The 13,510-nt window shown below is 36.1% G+C and overlaps 1 protein-coding gene across 1 annotated transcript in view; it reads right to left on the bottom strand.

Annotated features, from left to right (window-relative positions):
• SERPINE2 (serpin family E member 2) overlaps positions 1 to 13,510 on the bottom strand; it is a 32,943-nt gene that overhangs the window by 5,976 nt on the left and 13,457 nt on the right. The window contains exons 2-7 of the mRNA XM_081956387.1: positions 6,904 to 7,178; positions 5,083 to 5,310; positions 4,321 to 4,518; positions 2,961 to 3,159; positions 2,775 to 2,875; positions 487 to 573 (exon numbers count right to left, since the gene is read on the bottom strand). Of these exons, the coding sequence (XP_081812513.1) occupies positions 487 to 573; positions 2,775 to 2,875; positions 2,961 to 3,159; positions 4,321 to 4,518; positions 5,083 to 5,310; positions 6,904 to 7,159 (1,069 nt within the window). The 5' untranslated portion in view covers positions 7,160 to 7,178. The remainder of the gene's footprint in view (positions 1 to 486; positions 574 to 2,774; positions 2,876 to 2,960; positions 3,160 to 4,320; positions 4,519 to 5,082; positions 5,311 to 6,903; positions 7,179 to 13,510) is intronic.

Genomic DNA, 13,510 nt, shown 5'->3' with positions numbered 1-13,510 from the left:
TTGTACATATAATTAAGTGACATGTGCCAAGTTAGACAGTAAAATGTTTTCTAAATCAATATACATCATTACTTGAAAAAGGATTACAAGTAGAGATGTTATGAAATGCAGAATTAAATTCTAAATTACTACATTTAAGTGCTCACATCTGCAAAGATGGTTATATAAGAGCTCTGTGGAGGATCATTTAAATCAGGGTTGTTGGCCAGGATGCAGCAAAGTTTCTTTTGTTGGCAGAATTAAACACGGAATCCTTAAATTGTATTTTGGACCGATTGTTATATTTAGGAAATAATATGCTATGTTATATTGTTCAGGCCAAATTCCAAATGCCTATTTATTATTATTTTATTTATATATGAATAAATTCACCAGGCTTTTAAAGAAAATGAGGGGAGCTTTTTGGAATAGATTAAAATATAGATTCTTAATGCTATTTCAGTACTTGTAGACCTTTTTAATGATTTAGATCAAACAAATACTTACTTGTTGCTGCAGAAGCTTTGGTTCCATCTTCAGTTACTTCAATTTTTGCTTTTTGCAAGAGCTGAGATACATGAATATTTTCTGATCCTATGGGGTCAATCATAATATACATGTGTGAATGTATCCTTCAAAAAGCAAATTCATTTTCAATTATAAGAAAACCTAGAGCAACAGAAGTTAATGAAAATCTGATTCCATACATGTGACTTCCATTGATATTGAAATACTTCCTACGTGGTTTCGATTTTATTCATTACAGATATTGTTATCTTATTATGTAATAAAAAGTTCCAATGATGATGTTCATGTGATATGAACGAGTACAAATTAAAACAATTATTGCAGGGCAAGACAAAGCAATTACATGCAAACAGTGACTAAGAGGTATTAACCACTTACTATATTTGTTTACTCAAACACTCCAAAAGTCTGTATGAATGGATCCAAGTTCCAGGCAGAATGAATTATTATTTTTTTTCAAAATTATTCAGTTCACAAGCTTTATTTTTTATTCTTTTATAAAGGGAAAACTAATGCAAATGAGCATTAACAAAACCATTCCTCCCCAGGGTTTATGAAAATTTGCCACGGCCAACTTGCCACGACTGACTTGCCATGGCCAGCTCACCACGGCCAACTTGCTGCAGGACAACTTGCTGAGGGACAAGAGTTACATTAATATCAAAGAAATCATGAAATAGAATCATTAAAGAAATGGAGGGACAGAATTAAATGTGAATTGCAAATTAAAATATTTTTTTTATTTATTTTAAATAATTAAATAGAATTGCTAAATTGTCCCACAGCAAATTGTCCTACAGCAAGTTGGTTGTGGTGAGTTGGCCAGAGCAAGTTGGTTGTGGCAAGTTGTCCCATTCCACACTCATCAGTGATTGAGGACCACTGCTTTACAGTACTTTTTGAGCAGTTTACAGAGTCAGCATATTGCTCCCAACAATCTGGCTCCTTATTTTACCTACACTGGAAGGATAGAAGGCTGGGTCAACCTTAAGCCAGTCAGGATTGAACTGAGGGGCCCTTGTGTGTTTCTCTTGCTTGTTTTCTTGCAGATGTTTCATTACTCAAACTAGGTAACATCATCAATGCTAGTAAAGAGATCCCTCATCTGCCCTGAGCTACAAATATTCTCCTTTATCAGGATCAAACTCCTAGCAGTAGGCAGAGTTAATGTGCAATACTACATTCTAGTATTGTACCACCACGGCTCCTATTTACCATTACCATTCAGAACTATCATAATATGTTACATGACTACAATTTCGACATATTTTCAAATTCGGAATTAAAGTAATATACGCATGTAGCAGAAACCAGTATCAGTTTTCCAACCATAGCATATTCAACCCATCTTTATGGGTTCATGCATTGTTGAGAAACTATTTTTGCTCAAAATTACAACATCATTGTATACCACCCACGGTTGAGGTGGGAGGTTACATAAATTTGATAGATAAATAATAAATATATGGATCTGAAAGCTGGACTAGGCTAAAATGGGGTTCCCTAATTTTTGTCTCAAGAGTCAGGTACACAAAGCTAGGATGTTCTGCTAATTTTCTTCTTTTATGCATCAGATTAGGTGATAACCTGGCGTTGCCTGGGATTTATTTATAGAGGGAAAATGTCTGGACTAAACGTAATTTCTAAATGTTGGATTTTCCCCTTTATCAGAGGGAGCCCTCTTGTGGAGTACTGTGAAGCCATTACCACGGCAACTTCAATGCATTGTACAGTAGAAGACATTTTAAGCCATTGTAATAGGCTCTATCATAACAGAACCCACACTCCAAGAGGTATTAGGAATGTCTTACCCCTCCCCTCCCCCAGTATTTGTTTCCATAGAGTAAGTCATCTATTTACTAAGTTTGGTTGAAATTGCTCGAGGTGTTCCAGAGTGATGCTGGAACACACACACACACACACAACCATATATATACATGTATTTTCACATTACTGATGAAAACCAAACATAGAACATAGCAAACCATACACCTTTGACCATACATCAGTCTTATGTAGCCTGATGTTCTTCAGACTGTTGAAGTATAATTCTCACTAGCCCCAATCAACACAGCCAATAGTCCATAAAAACAAGGGCTGTGGTTCAATATATGGAGACCTACAGTATGTACTGAGAAATAATGTAGCACCCTAGGTTTGCTTTTCAAATTCATATTCAAGAATAATATGCATAAAGTCAAAGCATCAATGTTCTATTTATCTGTAATTCCCGAAGGCATAAACAAGAGCAATAGATGGTGACTCACTTGTTATTTTTGCAAAGTTTGCCTTTGATTGATGAAACATATCTCGAATGCCAAGCTCCTTGAGAGGTTCTTTTAAATCTGTTTCTGCTTCTGCTGTAAACCTAAGGGACATATGAAATGTATGAGAATGCCTGCAAAACTAGCAATCGTGGTTTTTTCCATTAAAATTAGAAAAAAATTACATACTTGGGCAAAATGACCTGTACCCTCTTTTGAACCATAGTTGTCATCCAGCTCTGTATAGTTTTTGTGCTAATGTGAGGAATAATAGCAGACAAGGGAGTTGAACTTTGTGCAGGCAAAGCAATCAACATGCTTATACTTTCACCGTGATATGGCAATTCTATAGTATTATACCACAAGTCATTAGGAGTGCTTGTTGTGCCTATAAAATAGGAAGTAATAAAAATACTTTAAAATACATACGAATTAGAATCATGTAGTGTTATTCTCAGTCAGCCTACAGATATGTACATGGGGGGGAGGCAATATAAATGCTACTTTTGTACAAAAACTTTGCATTTTGACAAGATCAAATGGATATGAAATGCAGGTGGTAAAATCTAAGAATAGAATGGAGGAGAAAACCATTTTCCTGACTGAAGCCTAATAGAACCTAATTGGGACATTTTAAATCAGCAATGTCAGAATGGTTTATTGGTTTCAATACCACAGACTTAACATGTGAACTATGCTAATCAAGACCAATTTACTCTTCAAATTTGCTTCCATGATCAGAAACAAAAGCTATCACTAGGAAGAACCCAGATATTTACAGAATTAGACCACAGGTAGCCTTCGACTTACGACCACAATTTCTGTTCCTAAGCGAGACATTTGTTAAGTGAACTTTGCCCCAATTTATCACTTTTCTTGCCACAGTTGTTAAGTGAACCATTGCAGTTGTAACAGGATTGTTAAGTGAATCTGGCTTCCCCATTGACTTTGCTTGTCGGGTCACAAAAAGTAATCTCATGACTCCAGGACACAGCAACCATCATAAATATGACTCAGTTACCAAGTGTCTGGATCTTGATCACATTACCACAGGGATGCTGCAATGGTTGTAAGTGTCATAAATGGTTGTAACCTTGAACAGTCACTAAATGAGCTGTTGTAAGTTGAGGACTACCTGTATTACTATAATATTCAGTATGACTTTAGCCAAAAGTTTGATCTGACTGAGCAATTGGAAAAAGCTTTAGCACTGGATCCCCTACCAAAAATATTAACTTATACATTGTCCATTCTTTCATTACAATGTATACAGGATTTGACGTCAGGAATACATGATTCATAACAAAGCCAATGACAGTATCTTTATAATGTTCAAAGATGCTGAGGAGATAAGAGAAGACTCCGAATGGACGTGTAAACCACAAGATATGTGATTACCTTGATTTTTTGAGGAACACTTTCTTGGGTAGCTTTATGAAAGTATTTTCTAAATAATCTGCATAATCCCACTAAATATTTTACTTAATCTTAGTCTACAGAATTGTAAAGAAGGGTAAATTTCAGAATTTTAAAATGCTATTGAACGTACCACATCGGAACACTGACAACTGAGCCAGCATAGGAACTTGGTAAGCTTTTCCATCCCCTTCATTGAACGTTCGCATTTTGGTGTTTTCAGGTTGAAATCGGGATCTCCATAATCCCTTAAAATATACTGCATTTATCACTACTAGTCTGGTCAGAACACTGTCAATATCATCTGGGGTTAGGACACTGTCAATCATACCTAAACAACAACAACAACAAAAAACCCAACCGCAATTCAAAAGTAGAAAATAAAGGACATATAGTATTTTGACATGTTATTATATTGAATAAAAACTGAAGCAATTTAAGAGGAATCACATGGTCAACTATTATGTCACTACACGATGCTCAAAAACCAAAATTTTAGCCATTGGGGAAAAGAGACAACAAGTTAAAGTAGAGAAGTGTCAGTGGTCAGTGTCTCTTCGCACTTCTACCATTGGGCAGAAGACATCGAAGAATAGCCAGCCAAGCAAATAGGTTTAAAAATAGTTTCTATCCTTGGGCTGTCAGACTCTTAAACACAACCACAATCACTCCAAGCACATGCGGAAACCTATGATTAGTCTTTCTTTTCTTTTTTCCTAATTACATGCATCGGGATTATTCTTTTTGCTATTTATACTGTTTGTATTTTTTTGTCATAGATTGCACCAGTGAGGCTAAAACCAATTGCGCTGTAAACATGATGTACAATGACAATAAAAGCTATACTATACTAGAGAAGAAAAAGGAAAGTAAGAAAAAGAAAATTATCACATACCCTGAGTTTTATTTTTGACCCACAGGTTCATAGTGTCAGAAGCAGCATTTGGATCCTTGAAATTTATATTTTTAACAGGGCACTGAAACACCTCACTGTTTCTAGAAACAAAAGGTGTTTCCATTTTCAGCCCGCTGTTTGCAAAAACTATATTTGCAATTTTAACAATATCTTTATTCCTCCTTGACACGATAGCTTTGTTTATCTTCTTCAATACTTTACCAACTCCTAATTGAAAGACAAATGAAGAGAATATGTAGACACATATATACACAGACACTTTAAACAATTGGAAGCATTCAGTGGCTAAAAGGCCTTCTCATTTATAAATCGTTTGCTCAGCCTTGTTAGAAGATTATGTGGCACAGTCATATCACTTAAGTTTTCACTTCTCTTTATGTGAGATTTCGTTCCTGATCTGTTTTGTTGTACTGATTGTTTTTATTTTAACTTCATAAATGAACTAGTTATTAATAAGGGATATATATAAAACCAATTATTTTGGGGGGTTAGAGAAGTCAATTAAGAGAAAGGTAAGCACACTTGGTTTTCAGAATCTAGCTTTACTAGAATTTTATTTATTTAGATTTTTCTTTTATCCTACTTTATTACTTTATAAATAACTCAAGGCAGTGAACATACATAATCGTCTTTTTTTCCTTCTATTTTCCCCACAACAATGACCCTGTGAGGTGGGTTGAGCTGAAAGAAGGTGATTGGCCCAAGGTTTCCCAGCAGGCTTTAATGCCTAAGGTGGAACTAGAACTCTAGAATCTTCCAATAGTGGATCAGAAGGGGATCAGCAATGAAGAAACATCTAAGCAAATGTTCAAACATTAAATTTTATTAGTAAATAAAATCATAATTTTATTATTTATTATTTATTTATTTCATTTTTGTGCTGTCCATCTTCCCCTCTAAGTTGACCCCTATACTGTAAACATAATGGTAGCTTTCTTCCCAATTAAGAATCTATGGAAGAACTTGCTGAGTTTTGACAATGCTAAAAACAAATCTAGGAAGCAGGAATTCTTTGTGATTTATTATAGCTCATCATCCATCAGTAGATGCCAATTTGCTGCTGTTCACTCATGATTTTCTAGACTCAAAACAGGTTCAGTTGAAACAAAAACAAAGGTTTTTGTTGCATACTACAGGCTTATTTATTAGGACTAGCACTCTCTTCAGGGGAAAGCCTTAAATCACGAACAAAAGCAGCTCTAATTGTTTCAATGGACTCCATCTCAAATAAATTTGTTTTTAAAAGTCTTATCCAACTTATGCCTTAGTATGTTGCATACTATACAATCTAGAATTCTTGGCCCCAATGGCTATGCTGGAAATAGAAGTACTAGAAGTGGTAATCCCCTCTTCTCCCCAACAGGCAGATTATACTGTTAAATTGCCAGGAAGCAGAAAAATATTTTATAAATATCATGTAAATGCTCACACGGATATGTATGCATCCTGTATCAGGAGCAAGAGGCAGGTGGTATTTTGTGCACATTTTTGGCAATGAAATTCAATCCTGCTTACTCTGGAACCAAGAAATCAGTTCTTGTTAGATTTACTGTGCTTAGCATTCGTGCCAAACACCGGAGCCAAGAATGCCTTCTGGTATGAGAGATAATGCTTCACTGTCATCTACTTAGTATGCATTAGGACATGATAACTGCTTAATGTACTGAGCAACAGTAACCACTGTTTTCCCACAGATTTCTTTGTGTGCTTATGGAAGAGTTATGGCACAGATGAATTTATTTCAGAAATCAATACAAAAAGCTTGGATGGATCTTGAAATCATAGATCCAAACCACTTACCATTTACACTGTATCTCATCACTGTAGTCAACTCCTTCTTTGTATTGCCGTCGGCTCCTAGCTGAAGCATCCCAAGCACTGATGCAATTCCATGTGGAGAAACCACAACATTATCACCAGCTCTGGTTTTGACCAGTTGATTGAAAACTTGGATTCCAATGTCCGATCCCAATTCCTCCAATGACAAATGGTTTTGAGGAAAGCATACATAGGTTGACGTCAAAGCAGCAAAGAGGAGAGGAAAATGCCAATACATGGTTCCAATCTAGAACAACCTGAAAGAGAACAAAGAATGTATATGACATGAAATGACCTGAAGCATGTGAGTGTAGTGTGCAGATACTTCTTCTAAAACTCCTAATTACTAGGGCTCATAGCACTTTACCCAGCTTCACAGATTCAAATTTTAAATCAGTACCTCTCACTCATATAAACTGCACTACCACAAGAGGAGAAGCTTCCGGTTATTTGCAGCAAATTGTTAATGGAAGTACAATAAATCCAGATTCAGTGCATGATGATTTATGCTATTGTGTCACTATCTCCATGATCCTATGCTGAGCAATGCAGCAGCTTTAATGACAATATATTTTAAAGTTTGCTAACTTTTTATACTTGCTTCTAAGAATAGCCTTTTACAGGAAAAGCATTTTTATAGTTCTGAAGCCATAATTTGCCTATTAATTTAATTGTATCTTAATTCTACTCATTTTTGTTTCCTAGAATAAAATCTGAGAAAATCTTATTTTACTTCTGAACTTCAAGTCTCGATACAGAATAAATCAAATGTTGAAACACTTCCACCCCTTTAGCTTGCATGCACTGGAAACACTGTGGTTTATCTTTGGGGATGCTGGCTATACAAACACTATGCATTCTTTAATCATCTTCTCTTCCTTTTCTGGGCATTGTTCAAAGGATAAAATTTGATTTTTCAGTCAATAAGCAACACTGATCAAGGACAAGGCATCCGTTTGTATATGTTCTCAGAACAAGAGACAGTAAGAAAGTGAAACAAAATGAATAATTTAGAGCAGGAAAAAAAACTTAAGATCCTTTGTTTAAAGACTTTTTCATTCACATCATGCTTTAGTAGGCATAAAAATTGCTATAAGTATCCTAACAGAAATAACACCTTGAGTATTCAAATAGGATAAGCGAATAATCTAACTGCTGTGCAAACACAGCTCCTCTGTCTGAAATGTTTAGGCAAACACCTCATTTTCAAAACTGCTCTGAAACGGAACATATTTTTCGGAGTATAAGACACAACTTTTTCTTTCAAAAAAGATGGTGAAAATCTGGGTGCATCTCATACACTGAATACAGCATTTTTGGCCTCCCGAAATCCCACCCCCTTCACAAAAATGGCAGTGCCTAGCCTTTAGGAGCTTCTAGGGTGTTGCGGAGGGCTGGGGAGGGCAGAAATGAGCGAAAAAAAAGGCCATTTTTTGCTCAATTTTGCCTCCCCCAGTCCCGGGAGCACTCAATAAGCCCCCTAAAGGCTACGCATGCCCTTTTTTGGGGACAAAAAACGGGACTGTTTTTGCAAAAAATGGGCCATTTTTGGGAGGTCTGCAGAGTACAAAAACTTTTTTTTTAATTTGCCTCTTCAAAATCTTGGTGCATCTTATATTCCAGTGCGTCTCATACTGCAAAAAATATGGTCTTTCCCCACAGTAATTTCTTTCACTGGCAGTAACTCTACAACAGTATTTTCTCAATCTCAGCAACTTTAAGATATGTAGACTTCAACTCCCTGAATTCTCCAGAAGGCATGTTGGGTGGGAAAGTTTTTGAGGTTGAGAAAACATTGCTGTACAATATCATCCCAATAGTTACAAACTTCCAGAAAGTGAGTAGCGAGGGCACTGTTTGAATCTCCACGGTGAGCTTGTTCAATAGTATAGAGGCTACCATGGACAAGGCCAACTAGTTTGACTAGCTCCCATTAATTACAGAAGGAAGGTTTCTAAGCAGGAACTCTCAGGATAATTGAATCAAATATAGGGAGTCATTTTTATAGGAAAATTCCTGATGTAAGTGCTATACTGGATTTAAAGGATTAGGACTTTGATTAGGACCTGGAAGTCAATGAAAAATCAGAATAAAGGTAGAGATAGTTTTTAACAGTGCACAAGTCACACAAGGGATATAGTTGTCTTAATACTTCAAAAAGAAATGTTTTCTTAGTACTAACAGGTTCCAAAAAGCACCTTCTTTAGCTATAATATGTACTTTTTCATCCTTATATTTTAATTTCATAAGAATAAAGCAATCTAGAAATTATAAAGCCACCAATGCATTTGATCAGAAGGGGCTCAGCATAGCTCAAAAAGTACTCTTTTTTTCAGTAAATACAGGTTTTTAATTCATCTAGAACAACAGTTCTTAATCTGTGGGTCGCGACCCCTTTGGGGGGGGGTCGAACAACCCTTTCACAGGGGTCACCTAAGATCATCAGAAAAGACATATTTTTGATGGTCTTAGGAACCGAGACACCTGCGTGCCAGTGGAAGCCAGCACCCTGAGAGGAGCCCGGGCTGAGTTTGGTCTCCCAGTAGGGAGGGGAGAGGAGGGACACCGGGAAGAAGGAGCCGAGAACTGAGGCAGGAAGGATCGCAACAATATCCCTTCTGCCTCCTCAGAGACTCGGACGTTCACGCGGCTGCTCTGCAGCAGCTGGCTCCAGACGTTCGGGTTTTCCCTTTTCTGTAAAAACTTCTGTCCATTCACACGGAGACCCGCCTTCGTTTCCTTCCTGCGATATCTATGAATGAATGAGTGTTTGGAAAATTTGGGAGCGAGAGGATTCCAGGAGTTTAGGGGCGGAGGGGAAAAAATATAGCCATCACAAAACATTTTCAGCAGCCGCTTTGAAAAAAAATTAAAGCACTACATCTTTTTAGTTTTAGGTTTTAAGCTTCCATGCTTAGAATAGAATGGAATGGAATAGGAAAATGGAATGGAATGGGAATGGGAAAATGGAATGGGAATGGGAATAGGAACGAAATAGGAATAGGATAGAATAGGATAGGATAGAATAGAATGAAATAGGAATAGAATGAAATAGAAATGTTTATTGGTGAAGTGTGATAAGACACACAAGGAATTTGTCTCCAGTGCACCAAATCACAGTGTACATATAAACAGCAGGTAATAGGTCATAGGTCATAATAATAGTTACAATCATTAGTTACAAACAACAATTGATAAATCATAAAGGACCAGTAGGACAAGATGAAAAATAGGAGGGGATATCCAACCTAGTACTGTATTTCTCTTTGACCCATTTTTTTTATTGTCTTTCTTCTCCGTTTTATTTTTATTTTGTTGCCAACTGAAATGTTTCATGGACTTTTTGTAACAAGGTTAGAGGTTATATTATATTATATTATATTATATTATATTATATTATATATATTATTTTCATTAGCAAACCAATTCACAATATATAATTACATATTCTTTTTGTGATTAATCACTATGCTTTAATTATGTTCAATTTGTAATAATGAAAATACATCCTGCATATCAGATATTTACATTAGGATTCATAACAGTAGCAAAATTAGTTTCGAAGTAGCAACGAAAATAATGTTATGGCTGGCGGGTCATCACAACATGAGGAACTGTATTAAAGGGTCGCGGCATTGGGAAGGTTAAGAACCACTGATCTAGAAAAAAATCACAGCTTTTTAATAAGCTGGAACACTTATTCAATTAACTAGTTCACAATACTTTTAGCAGAATAGATATAATAGGAAAACTGTGCAGACTTCACAGTTTAGCTCTTGCTTTCCTGCTTTTGTCATTTGCATTTCAGTGAACAATGCTCAATAATTTTACAAATGCAATTCAAATATAATTATGTATTTAGAATATTAATTTAACTAAACTTGCAAAATAACATTATGAAATCAGTTATATTGCAAGCTTATGCCCATTCATACAATGGAATACTATACTATTGAACTACTGCTCAGATTTTATTTACTTTTCACATTTTTGAATTACCCATCTCCCGTGGACATTTGTCTAAAGCAAGCTCATGCTATGCAAAACAATAATGCTTTATCTCTTTTTCAGTGCATATGCTAATATTTCCTTAAAAGACAGCAGATGGGTATTTCTAAAGCAATAATCAGTTCCCCAAAGTTAAAAAAAGAAAACTCAAGTATGCAGAACATGGCTTCTAGAACTGTTCCCAACCTTATCATCAATTATGCCCAATCAATCAGAAGGCATCTATCAGTTCTATCATTAAAAGTAAACATTTTCATTCAAAATAATAGAGTTAACAGAAAAGTTTGAGCATGCAATTTTATCTCAGGAAACTAATCATCATGTACATATATGTTGTCATTGCCTGCTTACTTGTATGTGAAGGTGGTATATGTATGTTACTATGTATATACATATGTTCCTTCTCTACCTTCCCGTTGTAACTATGTGTGTTTGTACAAGTGTACCTTGGGAATCATGGGGAGGGAGGGTGCATACTTCTTTCTGAATCATATGATTAAAAAGGGGAGTTTACAGTGGAGATAACGCTATTATCCACTAATAATATACCATATATTAAGTGGTTAAGGGTTTCCTGCCTAGGCAGGGGGTTGGACTAGAAGACCTCCAAGGTCCCTTCCAACTCTGTTATTCTATTCTATTCTATTCTATTCTATTCTATACGTAGGCAGTTAGACAGCATTCCAACACTTTTTGGAAAATTTCTTCCCAAAATTCAGTTGGTTGGAAAAGATAAATAAAACAGGATATCTGTGCATATCTTCTAGAGCATTTTTCAATCCCTCTATCTACAATGGCCACAAAAGCATCTGCTGTTTCTTCTGTATGAGGGGACAATGTGTTGCACCTGTGGTAGTGTTTCTTCTTTTCCTTTGTGTTGCATCTCTGTGCGTTTACATAATAGTGTGCACTGGGAAGCAGAGGGCAGGCTGCATATGGTCGGCTCTGAGTCACATGTCTTGCAGGTGGGAGGGCTTAGAAAGGAGCAGCTGCAAACATTTTAAGCAGCTGCCCAAACGCCTCTCATATAAGCATGGGGGAAGCAGTGTTTTTCTCCACAGCCTCCACGTTGATCTGGTCCATTTTCAAACTCTTTCTCCTGCCTTATCATAATTTGCCCCATTATGTTCTTTCATAGAGTTAACCTACTGGGAGATAAAACTACAAAGTTTTAACAAAATTTCAGTCCACATTCTGGAAAAAATAAAATTGGTCCATAGCTTACTGAGAAAAGATTTCAACATTTAAGCTTTCGTAGAAGTCCCCTGGATCAGCTTTTCTTTTTAAAAAGGCAGCAATGTCTAAATGCCTTTCACAAACAATTATGTAACAGCCATAAAATATTCTAGGAATTGTTTTTTTTTTATCCTAAAATTTTAAAATTCCTAATTACTTTTATTTTTAAAATAAAATACACACAAAATAATAAAACAATTCAAATGTACAATGAAGCACCTTCACTCAGCCTGGGATGATGGGAAATGTAATCCAACACTGAAGCAGCAGGCTGAAGAAGGTTCTAGAACAGGCTGCCTATTGGGACTATAAATGGATAGCTGCTTTCCAGGACCGGATGGCAATGCAACAATTTGTTTCACATAAGCACTTAACAGGACAGTCAAGAATATTTACTGTTTAAAATGTATTTTTTAGAAAAGTGTCCTACATCTTATAATAAAACATGGCTTTCATTAAAATTCTATCTATTCCTTCCTCAGGGTGGATTAAAAGGCAGAGCTAAATAGTACTTATGCATCGCTGAGTTAATGATCCTACATCAAGGAGAAGTAAATTTGTGAAACATTGTATAATATTTTAAAGTAATACAGACCTGTACAAAAGTATGAATTCTACTTGAACCAGAATGTAGCAATAGCAATAGCACTTAGACTTATATAATGCTTATAGTCAGGGCCGGATTTTCCTATAGGCTAACTAGGCTTCAGCCTAGGGCCTCAAGATCAAGAGGGGCCTTTTATTTTTATTTATTATCCGTGCCACATTTTTTATAAAGGTTAGTACCAATTACAACATGTTTCATTTAATATATTGATATATATCACAGTAATGATGTATTTTATTATCTCTCATGTAATTTACAAACTTAAAAATGGGAGGTGAAAGGGCCCCATAAGTGGAATAGCCTAGGGCCTCTTTTCATCTAAATCCGGCCCTGCTTATAGTGCTTTACAGCCCTCTCTAAGCGGTTTACAGAGTCAGCATATTGCCCCCAATATGCTGGGTCCTCATTTTACCGACTTCAGAAGGATGGAAGGCAAAGTCAACCTTGAGCCTGGTGAGATTTGATCTTCCAAACTGCTGGAAGCCAGTGATCAGCAGAAGTAGCCCACAGTACTTTAACCACTGTGCCACCGCGGCTCAGTAATGTTACGTAAACCATTAGCAATTAACAACAAAATGGCAGAGCAGATTTCAAATTAATCTTGGTCCAACAAATCTCATCCCCAGAAGATACAACCAATTCTAATTGTTAAAATAACAATAATGTACATCTAGATTACAAAAAATAAGAAAGAATGCCCAATCAGGTATGTAAGGTGAAAGGACTACCAGGGAGAGC

This window comes from Natrix helvetica, assembly GCF_964273705.1.
Source record: "Natrix helvetica genome assembly, chromosome: 5".
Classification (NCBI taxonomy): Eukaryota; Metazoa; Chordata; class Lepidosauria; order Squamata; family Natricidae; genus Natrix; species Natrix helvetica.
The sequence above is the reverse complement of the archived record's forward strand: the minus strand, read 5'-3'. Positions and strand labels throughout refer to the sequence as shown.